General features: G+C 44.1%; 1 protein-coding gene across 2 annotated transcripts in view; it reads right to left on the minus strand.

Moving 5' to 3' along the window:
• Nucleotides 1-10,143: 10,143 nt before the first annotated feature.
• The window catches only part of HOMER2 (homer scaffold protein 2), a 60,090-nt gene continuing 51,267 nt past the window's right edge, over nucleotides 10,144-18,966 (minus strand). For both annotated transcript variants that reach the window (XM_056346481.1, XM_056346483.1), the window contains 3 exons: nucleotides 15,985-16,095; nucleotides 11,828-11,908; nucleotides 10,144-10,427 (listed from right to left, as the gene is read on the minus strand). In XM_056346481.1, coding sequence (XP_056202456.1) covers nucleotides 10,239-10,427; nucleotides 11,828-11,908; nucleotides 15,985-16,095 — 381 coding nt within the window. In that variant the 3' untranslated portion in view covers nucleotides 10,144-10,238. The remainder of the gene's footprint in view (nucleotides 10,428-11,827; nucleotides 11,909-15,984; nucleotides 16,096-18,966) is intronic.

Consider the following 18,966-nt stretch of genomic DNA (forward strand, 5'->3'; position numbering starts at 1 on the left):
TGCTGGTATTATTTATAATTCCCTGAACGTTTGAATTCCCTCCAGCCACTATACATTAAGCACAATCCAAGGCATATGCAACAAATCATAGTCAATGATGGAAAGTTGGGAGAAAAGCAAGAGGTCAATCTCTCTTGATCACAGCAGCCACAGATCTCTTTTTCATAGACTGCCAGTACTAATGAATGAAGAGGACATGAAAGGAAAACAAAAATACTCAAATCAACGTGCTTCATGTACCAATAGATGTATCTGCTCATATATTTGACTAATTAAATGCAAACCCTTGCCAGTAACTGTTGTTTGGGGTATTTAAGCCCTCACTCAGACTGCAACATCCAGTCATGTGTGGTCACATGGTCCCAGAAAACTGCATGGGCTTTAACTCCAGGATCCAGGATGCAAACCACTGCCACGTAGCAACCCATGGATACACGTGCTTATGAAGAGATGCAGTTGATGGTGGGGAACAGCAGGTCCCCAAAGCTGTGCGAGTGCAGGATCGATTCAGTAAAATCTGACTGCTGTGCCTGCACACTTGGGGCACCAGCCTTAAAGCCAGAAGCGCCCCATATTGGTGCACAAAAATGTATTATTTTGAACCCAAATTAAAGTCTGTAGTTTTCCATCTAGAACTCATTTCATTTCAGACAGTGCTTTTGAGAAGGTCTAACAGTTCTGAAAAGTTACTGAAATATATTGAATTGCCAAGGAAAGTGTTAAGACCCAAAGGGAATTTCATAGCGCAGAGATCCATCTTCTTGAAAAATGCGCAGGCAGAGGTCAGAGTTAAGTACCACTCGGCTGTGATGATCTGTCAAACGCTCCCAGCAATGCATTATTGCAGTAAGATGGGAGATGTTTGCCTTACAAAGGTTAGCCCAGCTTTTAAAATTCACTAGGTCTGAGATCCTCACAGCCTGGGACAGCTCCATGGAGGCACCACACTGACGGGTGTTAAACGGTAAAATGGAAACTCGTGTTGCAGGTCACTGGCGCAGCCCTTGCAGAGCTGCTGTATGAGCCTTTGGATGGCCGGTTTTCGCATTGCTTGCTGAAATCAAACCTGGCAGGGTATTTTATTCCCACTTTCGAAGAATGGTTGGACTTTGGTCCAGTTGGTCCCATGGCTGAAGCATGGCAGCACCACCACTACAGCCACTACAGGGCTGAGCTACATTCGTTGCCCGGCTTTTACTTTTTCTATTTTTATTTTTTTTTCCATTTTACTTTACTGATGCTGCTGTATTTTTGTATCTAACATATACATTTCATTTCACAGGAGAAGGTTAGCCCATTAAATATTAGGCTCACTGATGCTGCTCTTCTGCTTTGGTTGGCAATGCTGATTATGTAAAGGATATTTAAAGTTGTAAATTATTTAAATTATTTACAAGCTTTTGGATACTTTTTACAAGATAAAAAGAAATACAAGATGAAAAGAAATAGAAGAAAATGCATACACGTTTCTGTATGTATCAGTGGATTTGTGCATAAATGCTCAAGTCTTTTAGGAAGTGGGGAGACAGCTGAGTAATGTATAATTAACACATCCTTTTTTCTTCCCTTGTTGGTGCAGACATGCCTTTAGATGAAAAGTGTGGAATATTAAAAGCATGTGGAGTGCGTGGGACAGAAAAATATTGAATTTTATGTAATTTCAGCCCCGTCACCAGTTACATGTGTTACAGAGGGAGCAAGCCTGTTCCTCCTCAGGGATCTCAGCCACTATAATGCTTCCATACAGGTCTCCCCCCATGGTGGCACGGCGGGATTTTTCCTCCAAAAGGAAGGAAATTAGGGCCCAGCTGCTTCTGTGCTGTTGAAGGAATATGAGCTAAGCAAAAGGAGAACTTAGAGAGTCATTCATCCATTTAGGTGTCAAACGTTGAACTTATTAAACCCATCTCACTTTAGCACCTATTTTCATCATACACCCCAAGGTCACACATTGCAGCTCAGTACCACACAGGCAGGTAAAATGCTATTTAGTGGGCAACTGCCAAGGCACAACCCCCCTGAGGAGGCTCCCCGAGCTTTCCGATACACATCCCATTGAACATGAAAACGAAGGGATGTCACAGACAGGCAGCAGCAGATTTCCCTGCTGGCAGCAGTGTGGCTCCGGGACCAGGCTGTTTCTTTGGGAAACGCTGGTCACCTGCCTTACGAACAGCCAGCGAGGCACAGCCCTTCCCACGGAGCAGTGGCTTTCTCCTTGCTAAAAATATTTCCTGGACTGAATAAGGCCATGAGCCTACAGAAGTGTCAAAGTGCTTGTACCAAGCAGGTACCTCCCCACGCTCACCGATAAATGGAAATCCAGACTGCAGGACCGCCAGCTCAGGAGGCTTGGTTCTGGTAACTGTAAGCGATGGGATGTACACACAGGTACTTCTATTATACTATGCTTTGTAATTATACCAATCCAAATAGATAAATGATTTTTTTTGCTGAGAATTAGAGGCCGTCACTTCCACTTTACTGAAGTACATACAAGCTGCTTTTATAACTACTGGTTATTTGGGGACTGCCAGAATTTGCTGAACCGCTTGTCAGCCCTATTGCTGGCTCCTGGTAGAAAAGCTCTGACGGAGGGTCAGGGGCAGACGTGTCTCTCACTCACCCCAAACCTGACATTTGCAGCCTCGTAGCCCAGAGTAACCAAGGACAGTGAGCATCAGCCATTTAACAGTCTTCAAACCTTATTTCCATCAGGAAGCCTGGCTTGGTGCAAAGACAGCAAACCCTGCTTCTGCACAACGAGTGTGACAGCGCTGAGAGCATCACTACGTACTGTCTGTAGATGGGACTTCAGCGTTATCCTCCACCAGGGATGTGCTGTTGGGAGTGGACAGTGTTGCTGGACCTTGGGAAACAGTCTCATCTGAGAGGGCTCTTATTAACCGCTATACGCTGATGCAGGAGATGATTGGTGTCAAAACATCTCTGATTTCAGCACACAGGGTTAATTCGGAGTCCTAGCTAGTTCCTCCAGAGAAAATACCAGCTCTAGCTGCCACCAGGGACGGCTACATCAGTTACAGGAATCACAAGAGGGTTTTTGGTCCTAAGCATCCCCCAAAACACCTTCTCCTAGCAACAGGCCTTTCTCAGTGTGCAGTAAGCCCAAAATTTCATGCTAAAGTATTTCGAGATACTATTTTTCCAGTTTAGTTATGTACGTACCTGCCACAATCCTGTACCCCTCTGGGTGTGCTAACAGTATAAACTGAAGTAAGACAAACATTTCAAAGTTCCACCTCCTGAAAAAGAGTTTTTAAGATTTTCATCTAAGGCACTATACCACATGTATAGATCAAACCCACATTCTTTTTATCAAAGCACAGCATTAAGTTCAGATTTGCGGCCACAAGGATGTTCATTTTTCAAGGTCAATGAAGACAGTGAGACAAAGATTTTACTTAAACTATATATTTTTACATAAAACAACTTTATGTTACAATAAAATCAGATAAAAATCACAAAGTTATATAATAAGTTCATAAAGAAAAAAATCAAGTTTTCCTTTTATATATATAAAACCCAGCATTTACTGCTACTAGGAGTCTAAATGTTAACGTTGACTGTCTATGGTCAATTTGAGAAAAAAAAAACAAAAACAAACAAAGAAAAGTACTTTTTCACAGCAGACAAAATGACGAGGTCAGAGATGTTTTTACAACGATCCAACTGTAGTAAACACTTCAGTTTTCATTAAACCATATACTAAATATAACAAACCCAAATAAAAATATACATTTAGAGCACTGCAGTGTTTTCCCACAGTTGTATATCAACAAATTATCAGTCATCCACTAAACCTTACTTGAAACAGTAAAAACAGGGTGTATGTTTATCTTTAGTACTAAAATCTCATAATAATCTAAATATTTTGGTATAGCAGACCACACTAAAACACTCTCAGAACTTTCAACTACAAGGGATATATTCATGTTAAAACCGATGTGCTTTGTTTGTCATTCATGATGAGGTTTATAGAATATTATGTTCATGATCACTATTAGGCAATTAAACGAAAACATCTAAATGCTGCAAAATACTCTTTTTATTGAGCACAGCTCCCTCGTCACACACCCAAGTTAATCAATGTACTGCAAACTTAGAAGCTTAGTTCACAAATCTTATGTTATCAGTCTTTTTAGCTAGTATATGGCTAAAATAATTATTGCTGACCAGTGTTAAAAAAAAAAAACCAAACCAAACCCAACTCAAACAAAAACACAACAGCAGACAGATTTTTCTCAAGTGCCTTTCTTGCACTTACCATTATTATGAAGTAACTAAATGACCAGAAAGGAAAAAGAAATCTATTTCAAAATGTGCATATAAAATTTTTGGAGGTATAGGCACCTTCATCTGAAGACTGTGTGTTTAGGCTACCTTTAAAAAAAAGAAAAAGAAAAAGAAAAAGAAAAAAAAGAAGAGCCAAGACAGACCACAGTAGAAAATCAAACAGGTTGGACATCCCAATCCCCCAGGGATGCAAGCAAAGCCCTCCTGGCCAGGACCAGCTCTGCCCACAGCCTGCTGGAGAGCTCTTGTTTGGGAAGCACCTCCATCACGTTTATCCCTCACCTCCCGACTCTCTATTTGACCACAGGTGCCTTATCGTTTACCACAGAGAACGGTATTTAAGACACGCAAACTTCATGTAACTGTCAAATTTACATTCTATGAGCCGAAAGCGCTGCCACGCTCCAGGCGCAGCATCCCAGGGCCAGCTGTGTCTGCCTGCAGGCGTGCCTGCATCGAACGTCCTGCGGCTACGTATCGCTTTGCTCGACACATGGGTGCTTGTGGAACACGAGCCGTGGAAAGAAAAATTACCTTGGGGTAGCTGTGTCTTGCTGTTGCTAAATTGTGCTCACAGCCAGCCTCTGCCAGCCCTGCCTGGGTCCCCGCAGCCCCCCGAACGCTGAACCTGCCCTTCTGCGAGGTCTCTGGTACTGCTGAGCCTGCACATGACAGCAACAGCTTGTCCCATTTTTGACTGGAAGTGTCTGACCATCAGCCAGTGCCATGGCTGCAACGCTCTCATGCTGCTCGGCGGCGTGTGTGGGCATGCGCCTGCCATCCCTCAAGTCGCCACATCTGTGATATGCTGAGGACTTTTTGATATTTACAGGCCTGATGAGCCCCAAACTGCCTGGACAAAGGTGGGCGAGCTGGCAGATCAGCACGGCCACCCCAGACCTTCGGCACAGCTGCAGCTTGTGGGCAGAGCACGCCTTTCACCGAAGCTTCTGCGGAAACAATCGTCAAGACGAGCTGCTGCTGCTGATCTCCCCTTACACCCCTTCCCTTCAGACTCAGCATCAGTCATGCACGAAGCTGAGCGGGCGTTCCACCCTGATAGCGGTTTTATCTTCATTAATCCATAGGCTCAGGAAGACAGCACTATATTCCTTACAAGCCATTGATGCTTTGAAGGGTTTTGCAGAGATTACTATTCGGAGGAGCCTAACGAAGAGCACTCTCATAGCTGAGAAATTCCCACTACTACGAGGGTGGTAGGAACGGGGGATTTTCCTTCTGTCATTTATGAAGCAGCCAAAGGAGGCAAGAAATTAATGAGGGAGAAAACGAATGCTTGGGGGGAAAAGTGAAACAGCGTAGAGAAGAGTGCAGAAGCCTACGGACAGTGTGTGCCCTGCTGGTGGGGGGACATGGGCTCCCCGTGCCTGGCGAGCCACCAAGCAGACATGGGACAAGCAAAGGGCCAGCACTTGCCTTAACACCAGAAACTTTCTGCTGATGCTCTTCAAAAGCGATGGCAGTGGCAGGGACAGCAGGAAGAACAGCAGAAACCCTTCCCGCTCTCCAGCAGCTTTAAAACGGTCACCCTAAATTGCTCCCATAAAAAAATAAAACCAGGCGTTTAGAAAAAAGGCATTGTCTAAATAACATTTGTTTTCCGGGCATGGATGTACCCACTGTAAAACTGTTTTTAAAAAGCGCATCTTTTGAACACTAGGATGCAGAAAGCAAGAGGTGGCACTGAATTTCTTACAGAAAAGACAGTTTTCTTCCAGTGAGCTTACTTAGTAAAGGAGACACCAAGTAGATGTAGAGAGAGGAAAACTGGAAAGTACTCATTTTTAGGCCAAACAAAACTACTTGTGAAGTTGTGAGTCAAAATCAGCAAATAAATATTCAGCCAAATAGGAAAAAAGCAAAAGGTTAACCTACTTTGTTTTGGGGTAAGAAACAGTATTTCAGCTTTTCATTTTGAAGTAATTTATTCCAAAAATGAGGCTAAGGTCATTTTTCAAAATGTGAAATAACATATCTAATGGAACATTCTTTCCCCTTGAAAACAGTTATCTCCATGTATTTTTATGTCACTGAATATTTTTAGGTTTTGTGCTAACACAAAGCAGACCTGTTTCTTTCTCATTTTGGCCACCAAAAAAAAAAACCCCAAGAAGCAACCCACCATTATTCAGCAGCTCTAACACCAGCTCAAAGGAGTAACTCACGGGAAGGCAGCAAGACAGTCTCTAACCCAGCGTCACAAGCGGCCAGCACAGATTTTTCCTCCTAGAGCCACCAGCTGGTGGATGCCACCAGGGCTGGAGGGCTGGACGGGCAGCGTGGCGGGATCCGCGGCGAGGAGCTGGCAGCTATCAAAGTGCCAAGCACAAGACCTTTATTAACAAAAGACCGTGTTACTGAGGTAGGATAGATCCTGCCATCAACCCCCCAGAGGGAGAAACCCATGTCCAGAAAGGGAAGCCACGACTGCCCAAGGTGACACACAACCTCATGTAATGACACCTCCACGATGGGAATGGAGCCATCACCTCCTTCACGGCTGATGGCACAGGGAAACCAGGGTTTGCCTGGCACTGGATTTTAGTAACAAATAAACCCAAGCCCTGCAGACCCTCTCTCGGACAGGGATGAGCATTCCCCAGCCCCGGCAGCATTTGCAGCCGCCCCTAAGCAGGTGGCTGCCAGCTGAGCACAGCCCCTGGCTCGGGGTGCCCGCGGGGACGGGCTGGATCCCCGATGTGCACCAAAGGACAGGGTGGGCGCCTTGGTGGGGGGAGGCTGGGCGCCTTGGTGGGGGGAGGCTGGCTGCCCTGGGGCTCCTGCCGGGAGGGAGGAGGCATTTCCACACCGGATCGAGTCCCTGAGGAGCAGCACGGGTTGGCACGTGGGGGTTATTGCTGGGCCACCACAGCGCGTCAAGAAATGAGCAACGTGTGACACGGCCGGTCCCCACTCAGCAGGGGCACAGGGCTCCAGTCCTGGGGAGGGATGGGGCCAGGCCAGGGAGGGGAGCTGCAGCTGGTGTCCAAACACTCCCGAGAGCATGCACCACATCTTCCTAGCATGCTTTTGAAGAGGAAAAGATACAATGGAAGAGAGGGAAAGGTTAAAAGAGATGGGGTTTGGCAAAGGCTTTTAAGTAATTACACACAGAAATTCTCAACTTACTGCTGTTGGAAAGGAAAAAGAGAGAAAGCTAATTATAGCAAGACCTTGGATGCTGGGAGGATGGAGTTTCCCCCAGGGTATAGCTGTGTACAAGCATCCCTAACAACTGCACATCAGAGCAGTAGCAGATAAGGAAAACATACATTTGGGGCAAGACTAGAAGAGACAGGGCTGGGATTTCTCTAAGGACACCCCCACTGCCCCTCTGATGGGCGCGAAGTACCCAGAAATAACCGCCCATGTCACAGCTATGCACTGGTTTAATGCACCAGCATTAAACTCCATCTGCTAAATTGATGCAATCCCATAGAAACACTCTTCTTACAGTTTCAGGGTGGCTTAATACATTCCTAATGAACTGGATCAAAGATAGACTTGACTAGAGTGGAAAAAAAGATCTGGATTAACCCCAGTAAAATAATTTTTTAACAGCCTTTTGCATCCCTTTACCCAGAATCATGTTAAAAATCGTATTTTATATTAAAACCAAGAAGGAAGCCCCAAGATTGCTCAACGGTAAAAAGGAAACAGAAGATGGAGCAGGGTCCTCGGTGCAAAAGCAATAAAGCACTGTGACAAGGAAGGCCCTGACTATCCGTATCGCTTGCAGCTCTTAGTTGTGTTATCCCATGGTTCCCAGCTGATAGAGGGACTGGCTGAGTTTGGGAACTCTAAAGCAGCATGGGAGGAGAGGAGAAGCAGGACGAGCTGCCTGTTAAATGATGGTGTCTATCTGACTTGCTATCAAATAGAAAGACTAAAAATGGAGATTACTTGTGGACAACCACACACAGTTTCTGACGTCATTTTCGATTTTGGCAAGTCTGATCTAACCCCACATTATGCAACTGTAGAATCTTGCTCGCTGGCTAAGTCTAATTTTCACACGCCTACATGCTATGTACCTGATTTTGATTTTTATTTTGATTTTAAAATATCAACAGCCTGCAGCAATTTTTTGTTAGAGAGACTTCAATGGTCATAACGTTATGAAAAGTCCCAGCTTCACATCCATTGTTTAAAAGGAGTAAAAGCAAAAATACACGAAGTCCAATCTAAAAAACAGGCAATGAAAATAATGTAATAGTAACAGATTAAATGCAAACTCAAGGGACAACTGCAGACAGAACCTATCTCCAGCACAGGGATTATATAGCCATGTGCAAAAGTATTCAATGCATGTTTTGTCTCTAACTTACCTCTCTTTTAAAGGTCACTTTTACAACTGAGATGTGCTGAAAAAAGAAAAAAGCCCCTAAATGTAAGGAAAAAAAAAAAACAAACGTGGCCATTTGATAGCAGTCACTGATGGAACGCACTAACATGGTGCTTAACCAAGCTTTTGCCTGAATTAAGCAAATAATAATGTCACATAAATAAAAGTTCTCTCCTGAATTAATTCAGATCCTGTGTAAACAGACTCTCAAACCAGGTTATGGAGAAAGCAGGGAAAGAAGCTGAAGGCAGTCCTAGGAGCAAGAGCAAAACTCGGACTGAATTCTCCTCTCTGGCCCTTTTTACATTCCTGGCTGTGTCAGAGTGAACTTCTTGCTGGAGCCCAGCATATGACCTGGTATTTCTGAAAACATACTTAGAGCTGCTGAATAATCAATTTGAGAATGCAATAGCATTTCTGCCTTTTGGGTTGGGTTTGTTTTTTTTTGGACAGTCTAACTTGGTGACTGATTCCCACCCTACTGTCAAAGATGTACGAGGTGAGAATGCAGAAATCATAGGAAAGGATTTTGATTTCATGTGGTTGTGACCCTGCAAGTCTCCTGGGCAGAGCCTGGCTTCTGAGTAACACCTTCAAGTAACCTTATATTGCTTTTCGGATCAACATCTCTTCCTCCACTACTGCAGAAGTTAATCAACAGAAATCAACCTGCACAGAGGTGCACGCGCCCTGTGTACAAACCAGCAACACACCACTTTTTAAAGTAAGTATCTCGTCCCAAGACTCAGGTGGGCATTTTTCAGGGATGCACATAACGATGGAACTACGTGGGTTCAAAACTGAAGGCCAAAGAGAGATGATCTTGCTAAGCAAGAGAAGCTGTCCTCACCTACTGGGTAAGATGCTTGACTTCAAGAGCTGAAATTCCTTTCTACATCATTGACTTTGTGCTGTGAGGGTCCAGGCAAGCACATACAACCTGAATCAGAGGTTATCTGAAATCCACTGGATTTTTTTTCAGTGACTCAGGCCCGACTGATGTGGTCCCTAAAGATCCTGGTATCTGTGTGATTTACTTGACTGCAGCTCATCACAGGCACATTTTACAAACTGCAGGAGCTCCAGCTAATCTTCTTTCTGCTCCACCAAGGAATAAAACTGGATGTTGCTAGGAGTGCTGATAGTCCGGACAAGAAAGACTTGTTTTCAGTTTCTATGGTTGCAACAGCCCTTAAGAAAGATATAAATTTCCCTGCAACAACTAACTGCATATTCATTTTAAGGTAGATCTAGTTCCAGATTCCTGAGACAGAACCCTCCACCTGTTCCCAACCCCACGAAGCCAGAGCAGCAATATAGGAAGTTTCTAATCTCAACAGAATTCAGCGAGCAGCACAATTGGTTTGGAAAATAATCAAACAAACAAACAAAAAAAAACAAAACAAAAGAAACCCCACAGCAAATTTTCAGCCTCTATGTACAAAACCAATGCAAACAAGTGGAACATTCTAATTATATTTTGTAAAACACACATTTGGGATCAACAAAACATCAAACATCCAGACCCTAGATTACAAAAAAAATCTATTGCCATCTAATTGTCAATCCCAAGTTTAGACAGTCCTTGTCGGAAATCATGTAATTCATCTATCTTCCCATCTAGTACATCTAAAAAATTCTTTAATTCAGTTTTAAGGTTGGTCTGCCTATGTTTGCTCTCTTCGACTTCTGTCCTTAGTGTTCTGACTTTCTCTTCAAGATCTTTGTTCTTTTTCTCAGCAGCCTTAAAGACAAAAGAGACAATAAGATGAATCACAGAGAAGGATGAACACCATTTAATAGGGTAAAGCTACGAATGACAGCTGGGCTGTAAAAGTTTGCTTTGACTTCTGCAGACTGGTAACACAAGCACCTCTGAGAGCAAGTGACACGTGCTAGTCAGATTAAAAGGGAAGAAAACCCATGCAGGAAAGAACACAGATTAACTGGAAAAGATGCTTTGCATCAGATTTTGTCATTTGGTTGATATCTTAAAATTCAGCTGGATTTAAATCATGCACTGTGCATATATTTCTGTCATTGCTACAGCTCCAGAACTAGACACTGTGCCACCAGTTACATGCAGAATTATCTATGGTGGTTTAACCTTGAAAAACAAGCTTAGAAAATACTGTCTGAGGAGTAATATTGCTTTATTCAGCACTTTTGGATTTATTGGTATTTTTTTAGGAGTTTCACTTTGTGTCAGCACTCAGGCAAGGAACAAGTCAGCCGCCTAACACCTCCCCTGCAGTTCATTCTATTATTTTCCCCTCGCATTAGCTCTTCTGCCTGTTGTTCTCCATTTCATGCACGTAAGCACATGCTTATTCTCACTAAAAGCCATAGATGACACACTTTACCATACCGAATCAAAAAAAATTAGTATTTTAACCATTTTCAGCATCTGCACTCCTCATCAGCCTTCTAAACGATTTTAGATTATTTTGATTATCAGAGCGATGGCTTATTTGATTGACCGGATTTTATTTCATCGGTGAGACTGTTTATATTTGTTCTCCTTTCATGTATCAATTTACTACATTTACACAAGCCCTGACTTTCACAAGTGATGGCCAAAGCCTAGCCGCTGGCTGGGGCAGGGCTCCCACAGCCCTCCCAGCAGAGGAGCCACACGTGCAAACCCAAGCCACCGTGGCGAGCTACACATTGCTGGAAAGGAGTGATGCAGCATGTAAATGCATCCTCAGGTGAACTTTTTTCCCTGGTGGTGAGCAGCTACACTCTCTGTTTCTTTCCAAAAAGCTCTCCCTGGTTCCACTGCAGCAATTAGCCACAGGTCTTGGAGTGCTGCTCGACACACACGGCTGAGGTGTGGCTTCACAGACCCAGAGCAGCAGAAATAAGGGATACAGGATAGGCTGGAATCTGCAGGAGACAGATGCAGCATGATCGCAGGCAAACCAATTTCTGCAAACAGCAAGGCAAAGAAACAGCCATTTCATTACTCCTGTGCTGGGAAGGGCATGGTGCATTTTGCATGTAATTAGCAATTTCTGTTTTTACAAACTGGAGCTCTTTTGCCTTCAAACACTGAATTCTGAACAGAAAAAAGCATATAGTTGTGAGAAAGAAAGTAAATGTATCAACTATTTTAAAATTAATTTCATTGCTAAACTGTACCTGTAGTTGTTGAGATACAGATTCACATTCTGACATTAGCTGTGGTATAATTTCACCCTGCTTTCGAAGCTCTTCCAGTTCCTTTGAAAACATAAAAGAAAAAAAAAAAACACTAGTGCAAGCCTCAATTTAAAACATAATGAAAATTTGAGAATATGAAATGGCTTTGCATATTTTATTGTATTCTGCACAGTATTTGGATGTAAAATAATCAAAATATCATGTCTGCATTCCAAAACACGTTAATTTTCTATTAGAATAATTTTTTCACTACATTTTTTACTTCGTAGCTCTAAAACAGACAATGTAATCTAATCTCTAACACGAATGCCATTTTAATTATATTAACGCAATCTACACCTAAAACACATACCTATGTAAAAGATACATTCAATAACAGAGAAATCTGAAGGGCTGTAATGCTACAAGCCATTTATAGATGGTAGCAAAGAGCAAATTAGACATGAATTTTCAATGATATATGGCAGTAAAAAAAGGCCAGTGGCACTACGAGCTGCATATAGAGAGGCATCATTACAGAGCACAGCTGCAATGGGCTTTCCTCCACTGTACAGCTCTGAGAACCGCCCCCTGAAATCTGTATTTGATTCTGGCATCACTATCCAAACTGAGAGGACTAGCTGAAAGGAGTTCATGAAAAGAGCAATGCGACTTGACAGAAGTCCACATCTCTGATGGAAATTAAGACACCTTGACTACATGAACACCACAAACAAACACGACTAATGTGGGTAGTAGGGAAAGACTCATAGCCTGTACATTTTGCAGAAGGACTGTCAGAGCAGCTGAAAAGTACATTTGCAGGGCCAAAAAATACTCTGTGACTTGAAGAGAGTGCAAGAATCTCCTCCAGAAACTTCCCACATAGGTTACGGTCTCAAGAGTAAGTAGGGGCATAGCCCTGGACTCGTGTAGAACATCTGACACTGTCCTGCATGACATCCTTGTCTCTAAATTGGAGAGACATGGATTTGATGGATGGGCCACTCGGTGGATAAGAAATTGGCTGGATGGTCACACTCAAAGAACTCAAAGAGTTCCAGTCCAAGCCGAGATCAGTGATGAGTGGTGCTCCTCAGGGGTGGTCAGCATTGGGACCACTGCTGTTCAACATATTTTTTGGTACATAGTGGGATAGAGTGGGATCAAGTGCATCCTCGGCAAGTTTGCCACAACACCAAGCTGTGTGGTATGGTCAACACACAGGAGGGAAGGGATCCGACCAGAGGGACCTTGACAGGCCTGAGAGGTGGGCCCATGCAAACCTCATGAAGTTCAGCAAGGCCAAGCACAAGGTCCTGCTCCTGGGTTGGGGCAACACCCAGATCAATACGGGCCGGGCAGAGAATGGATTGAGAGCAGCTCTGAGGAGGACAACTTGGGGGTGTTGGTTGATGAGAAGCTCAACATGACCCAGCAACGTGTGCTCGCAGCCCAGAAAGCCAGTCGTATCCTGGGCCGCACCAAAAGAAGCATGGCCAGCAGGCAAAGGGAGGCGATTCCCCCACCTCTGCTCCACTCTTGTGAGACCCCACCTGCAGTGCTGCATCCAGCTCCAGGCCCCCCAATATAATGAGGACATGGACCTGTTGGAACAAGTCCAGAGGAGGCCACAAAGATGATCAGAGGGCTGGAGCACCTCTCCTGTGCAGACAGGCTGGGAGAGTTGGGGTTGTTCAGCCTGGAGGAGAGAAGGCTCTGGGGAGACCTTACAGCTGCCTGCCAGCACCTGGAGGGGCCTGCAACAGAGCTGGAGAGGGGCTTTATACAAGGGCATGTAATGACAAGACAGGGGGAATGGCTTTAAACTGAAAGAGGGTAGATTTAGACTAGATATAAGGAAGAAATTCTTCACTGTAAGAGTGCTGAGGCGCTGGCCCAGGCTGCTCAGCGCAGCTGTGGATGCCCCATCCCTGGCAGTGCCCAAGGCCAGGCTGGACGGGGCTGGGAGCACCCTGGGCTGGTGGGAGGGGTCCCTGCCCATGGCGGGGGGTTGGAACTAGATGGTCTTTAAGGCCTCTTCCAACCCAAACCATTCTGTGATTCTGTGATCCCCTCTGAGCTGTACTGACACAGGATAGCAAAACCAGCCCTATTAGAAAGGCAGATTTTTTGGCTATGAAAGGTTGGTTTCTTCCCTAACAGGTGAACTTACAGCGTAATGTGAGTGCAACAGAATCCGTAAATCAAGCTCTTCCACAGAACCAGACAATAACATTTCTCCTCAAGTCCTCCCGATTCCCTTGTTCTAAGTACACCAATGCTCAGCACTTCCAGTATCACCCAAATTTCACAAGAATCCAGTGCATCCTGGAGAGCAAGTCTCTTTCTTCTGAGGTTTGCCAAAAGCACCACTACATCAATAAATTCTTTTTCTTTTTAGAAATTCTGTAATTCCAGGCCAACTCTGACTGCTCTTGTTGTTTCCTCCCATTTTTCAGCATTAGTTTACATTAATATGTGAAGACAAATCACATAATGCTACAGCTTTTTTGTGAACTGCACTGAAGAATTTAACTAATGTAACTATATCCATGCAATGTCCCAGCTGCTGATACAGGGGAAAGAAAGGCTAACTTACCCTTTTGTTTTGAGATATGAGCTCCCATGCATATATATCTGTATATACATAAATAATGCCTAGGAGCTCACATCTCAAAATATAAACATATTATACTATGTACACTTACTGTATATATGACTACTATACTGTATCCTTACTATGTAGAGTATAATACAGTGTATGTGTGTGTATATATATATCTGGTATGTGGCATATGATATATATATAAAATAAATGAAAATAATAAAAAATATATACTATATATCTCTACATATAAATATATAATTTTATATATATAAATATAAATATTTTTCTAGATAGCTCTGTCCTGATCCTCCTGTCTTTACATTTCTCTCTACTTATTTCCTACACGAAGAGGATACCAGCAGCTCCTCTTACATGGCAATGTCCATGAGCAGGCTTCATGCTGGTTTGAATTGCAGACCATGAAAAGGTCATTTACGGGTGGTTTAGACCTAATCAAGAACCTGCCAACGTAAGTATGCAGTCTGAAAACAAGTTAGTGTATTGTCAGTGCAAACGGAAGATAGGCATGTAATATTCACAAGTCAATCAATTTTCTGGTTCATTTGGTACAATAAAAACATGAATCTTGAGGAAAACACGAGTAGAGAATAAGGGTTATTATACATGCTATTACCACAGAAAGGTTAGGAAGAAAGCATGACATTTTCCTTTGAAATACAGGGCTGAAAACCATATTACATTTGTAACAGTGCATCAAAATCCATCTCCCTAAACTATTTCCTTGTGCCATCTTAAAACCCCTTAACAGCATTGCTTTTAAGAGCACCAGTAGAGATGCTGTAATGGCACATGACAAACTTTACTGCACCTGCTGACAGCTTTTTCTCTTCAGCCAGCACAGAGCATTTGGTCACTGTAATGAAGGAAAAACCCCAAGAATCCCATTATTTCCCCCACTGTTCAGGGGCTCCAAGGCATCAACCTCATTTTCCTTAGAAAAATGAACACCTTACATGTCAAAAGTGACAAACTGGGGTACTCTAAATGAATCTGAATTTCTCGCTTTTGGCATTAGTCCTGAGATCAGAGGGAGACCATAAAATGGCAAAGACTATGAGCCATCTGGAAAAAGAAACAGGACTTGTTACACAAACGCCAAGTTATTTTGTAAATGATCTCTTTCTAATGATGGTCCTGATGTCTAGGGGAATTCAGGGCATGGGGGCTGGCAAATGAAACTGTTCTAGCACACATGTGTCTGGCTTTGGGTAACAAGTTTCACCAGTCCAGCTCTTCTTTTAGAACTAAAGTGTTGTACACATAGAACCGTCATGTTTGTTAACCACTGTCAAATTAAAGTGTGCTGTCACAGCACAGAATGTGTCATGAAACTGAGACTGAGGAATTCTATCAAACTGTTGCTAAGGAGCTGTACATGGAAAATCCAGAAACACACAACACCCTGAGGCATCAGGCTGCTTCTGGCTGTAGGGAAGCCAGTCCATCAACCTAACACCCCAAGGGAGAAGCAGACAGATCTACTCAAACTCCAAAGCATGCCTTTTCTGTTGTTCGGGGCACTCACCAGCTCTTTGTCCTGAAGTTCTGTTTCCAGCTCCTGGAGGCGTCTACTCAGCTGTGCATTTCTTTCCTTCTCTTTATTTATTTCATTGCACTGTTCCTCCAGTTCTTCAATCTTTAAGAAATGTCAGACATTAGATGAAATTTTTTAAATTTCTGAAAATCTGGGGCAGAACACAGCTGATGTAAATAGGCATTGCTCCACTGAGCAGAGGGAAGCACAGAGAATTTTACTTTATCATGGGTCTGTTTCGTAAATCATAGCACTAGATTCACTGCAACCAAATTATCGCTTCTTTCCTTAAAAAAAAGCCAATTTACACATCCACTAGGAAGCCCTGGGACTGTGTTTATTCTCTCTCATACAGTATCTCATATAAGTATTCAGGAATACACAAAACACTGATCTAAAAAAAAGTGGAGCTGGGGATAAAATCTGCACTTCACTTCTATGAAACCAACACAACACTATAAGGGATGGGTTTTCTTAAGGCAGCAAGGAGAAGAAACTCTCCAGCACTCCCAGCTTTGCCTCCTTAGGGGCTGCTTATTATTCTAGCTGTAGTATGAGGGACACAACATCAAAACTTTGAGGGGAGAACCAGTTCAGAGCAACGTATTCTGCTTTGTTCTCTCGCCCAGGGATGTGCTTTGCTCTCTCCATACCTCCTCCTGCCAGCTCTGGACTTGGCTCCCAGGAGATGCACTTCCCACAGGCCAACGGGCCAGCTCATTAAAGTATGTACTTTAATTCTCAGCTTCATGTCGCTTTGGGATTATAACTTCCCTCATTCAAAGGTAGAGCAATATGCAAAAAATTCTGACCCAATTAGTAAAGGAGAAGGAACTTCCCAGGGCATTGCAGTGGTGGAGCGTGAGCACCGAGCAAGGAGTGTGCTTGGGAGAAAAGCTCAGAAAACCTCTCTGTACAGAAAAAGACAGTGCATTGTACAGACAGCGTTGCTGCACAGTCTGGCTAGTAGTCACTGGTATGATGACTACGCAGCTGCAGGAAGGCAGTGTTTTGATAATCTCTTCATATCTAGGCTACAGCTACTGAGATGTGGCATGTTTGATCAGTTAATGAGAACAACATTTCTCTGCAACAGTATAGAAAAGTAAAGAACTACACTGTAAATTATGGTATTTTCTTATAACATACTGTTCCAGTCTCTCACTTCTCCCTTATCCAAACCAGAATGGATATAGGGACCTAAATCATGTAACAACTAATACTAATTTGTTAACATAACATCAGTTACGCTCTGTGAAGGATCTTTGGTCGGATCTCTGAATTATCGCTGTGCACAACTAAAATGCATGTGAATAGATAGAACATCTGTCTTGGGAAAAGGTTGCTCCACATGGACCTTCAATGCTGACAAAACAACCCAGGCCACCTTCAATGCCAAATTACTATTTGCAGCCTACTGACATACCAAAAGATACAAAATTCCTTCCTTCTTTGAAAGCAACACTAAAGCAAAAAAAAAATCCTCAACAGACTGATACAATCTGGTCTGTACTTCAAACATCCCAGTGATCCATCTATGTGAGCAGGAAAAGGATCCAGCTTTTCCAAACACACTGAAGATGAATAGAATGAAGTTATCCCTGCAAGCAGCGCTCACAGAAACCAGGCTCCCCCAGCCCAGGTCAGTGCCAGCCCCGTGTGGGGCTGTTACTGATAGCAGTATTGTCTGAGGGTAATACAATATAAGTAATATACAGTATTATTTGAGGGACAGTACCAATGATGCATTGAAACAGGCTTTAAAAATTTAAACTTCTGAATTGTTCTCTGCTGTAGCTACTGCTAACCCTCGGTCTTACACTACTGAGAAATGTGCTCAGAAACAGAGCGAAGGCTTTTGGCAATGCCTGCCTGACAACACAACCCAGCAATGTGCGCTCGCAGCCCAGAAAGCCAGCCGTATCCTGGGCAGCATCACAAGGAGCGTGACCAGCAGGCTGGGGTGGGGGGATTCTGCCCCTCTGCTCTCAGGACACCCCACCTGCAGCGCTGCATCCAGCTCCGGGCTCCCCAATATAAGGAGGACATGGACCTGTTGGAGCAAGTCCAGAGGAGGCCACAAAGATGATCAGGGGGCTGGAGCACCTCTCCTGTGCAGACAGGCTGGGAGAGCTGGGGTTGTTCAGCCTGGAGGAGAGAAGGCTCTGGGGAGACCTTACAGCTGCCTGCCAGCACCTGGAGGGGCCTGCAAGAAAGCTGGAGAGGGGCTTTATACAAGGGCATGTAATGACAGGACAGGGGGAATGGCTTTAAACTGAAAGAGGGTAGATTTAGACTAGATATAAGGAAGAAATTCTTCACTGTAAGAGTGCTGAGGCGCTGGGCCAGGCTGCCCAGATCAGCTGTGGATGCCCCATCCCTGGCAGTGCCCAAGGCCAGGCTGGATGGGGCTGGGAGCACCCTGGGCTGGTGGGAGGGGTCCCTGCCCGTGGTGGGGGGTTGGAACTAGATGGTCTTTAAGGTCCCTTCTGACCCAAACCATTCTGTGATTCTGTAATTCTATGGAAGCCTCTTGGCAGGGTTCTGGATGAGATGTGCCCAGCATTAGTGCTGGAGGACCGGGCTCACAGCACGCAGAGCTGACAGCATAGCTCACATCCTCATTTCCCTGCCTGCCATCAGGCTTTGCTTCCAATACTGGGTGGTTCCCAGTTGGTTTCCTGGGGGTAACCCGGCCATAACCATGCCTTCTTGCTCATTCATCACCTGGCAGTATTTGAGTGCACTTTGAAAAGGATATGCAAGGTAATCCCACTTCTAAAACCGTTCTGTTTCGTCATCACCCTGGCCAGCAAGCCCTGCTGACACCAAGCCTCCCAAACCAAGAGGCAGGGAGCTTCTCATGATGTGGCAGCACCAGTCCCCCTGCTGATCCCCAGCCCTTTGAACTTCCCTGCGCGCTGTGCACAGAGGGAAGCAGCTGCCTTACCCGCCGCCTTCCTTTCAAAGACA

The sequence above is a fragment of the Falco biarmicus genome, chromosome 7 (assembly GCF_023638135.1).
Source record: "Falco biarmicus isolate bFalBia1 chromosome 7, bFalBia1.pri, whole genome shotgun sequence".
Classification (NCBI taxonomy): Eukaryota; Metazoa; Chordata; class Aves; order Falconiformes; family Falconidae; genus Falco; species Falco biarmicus.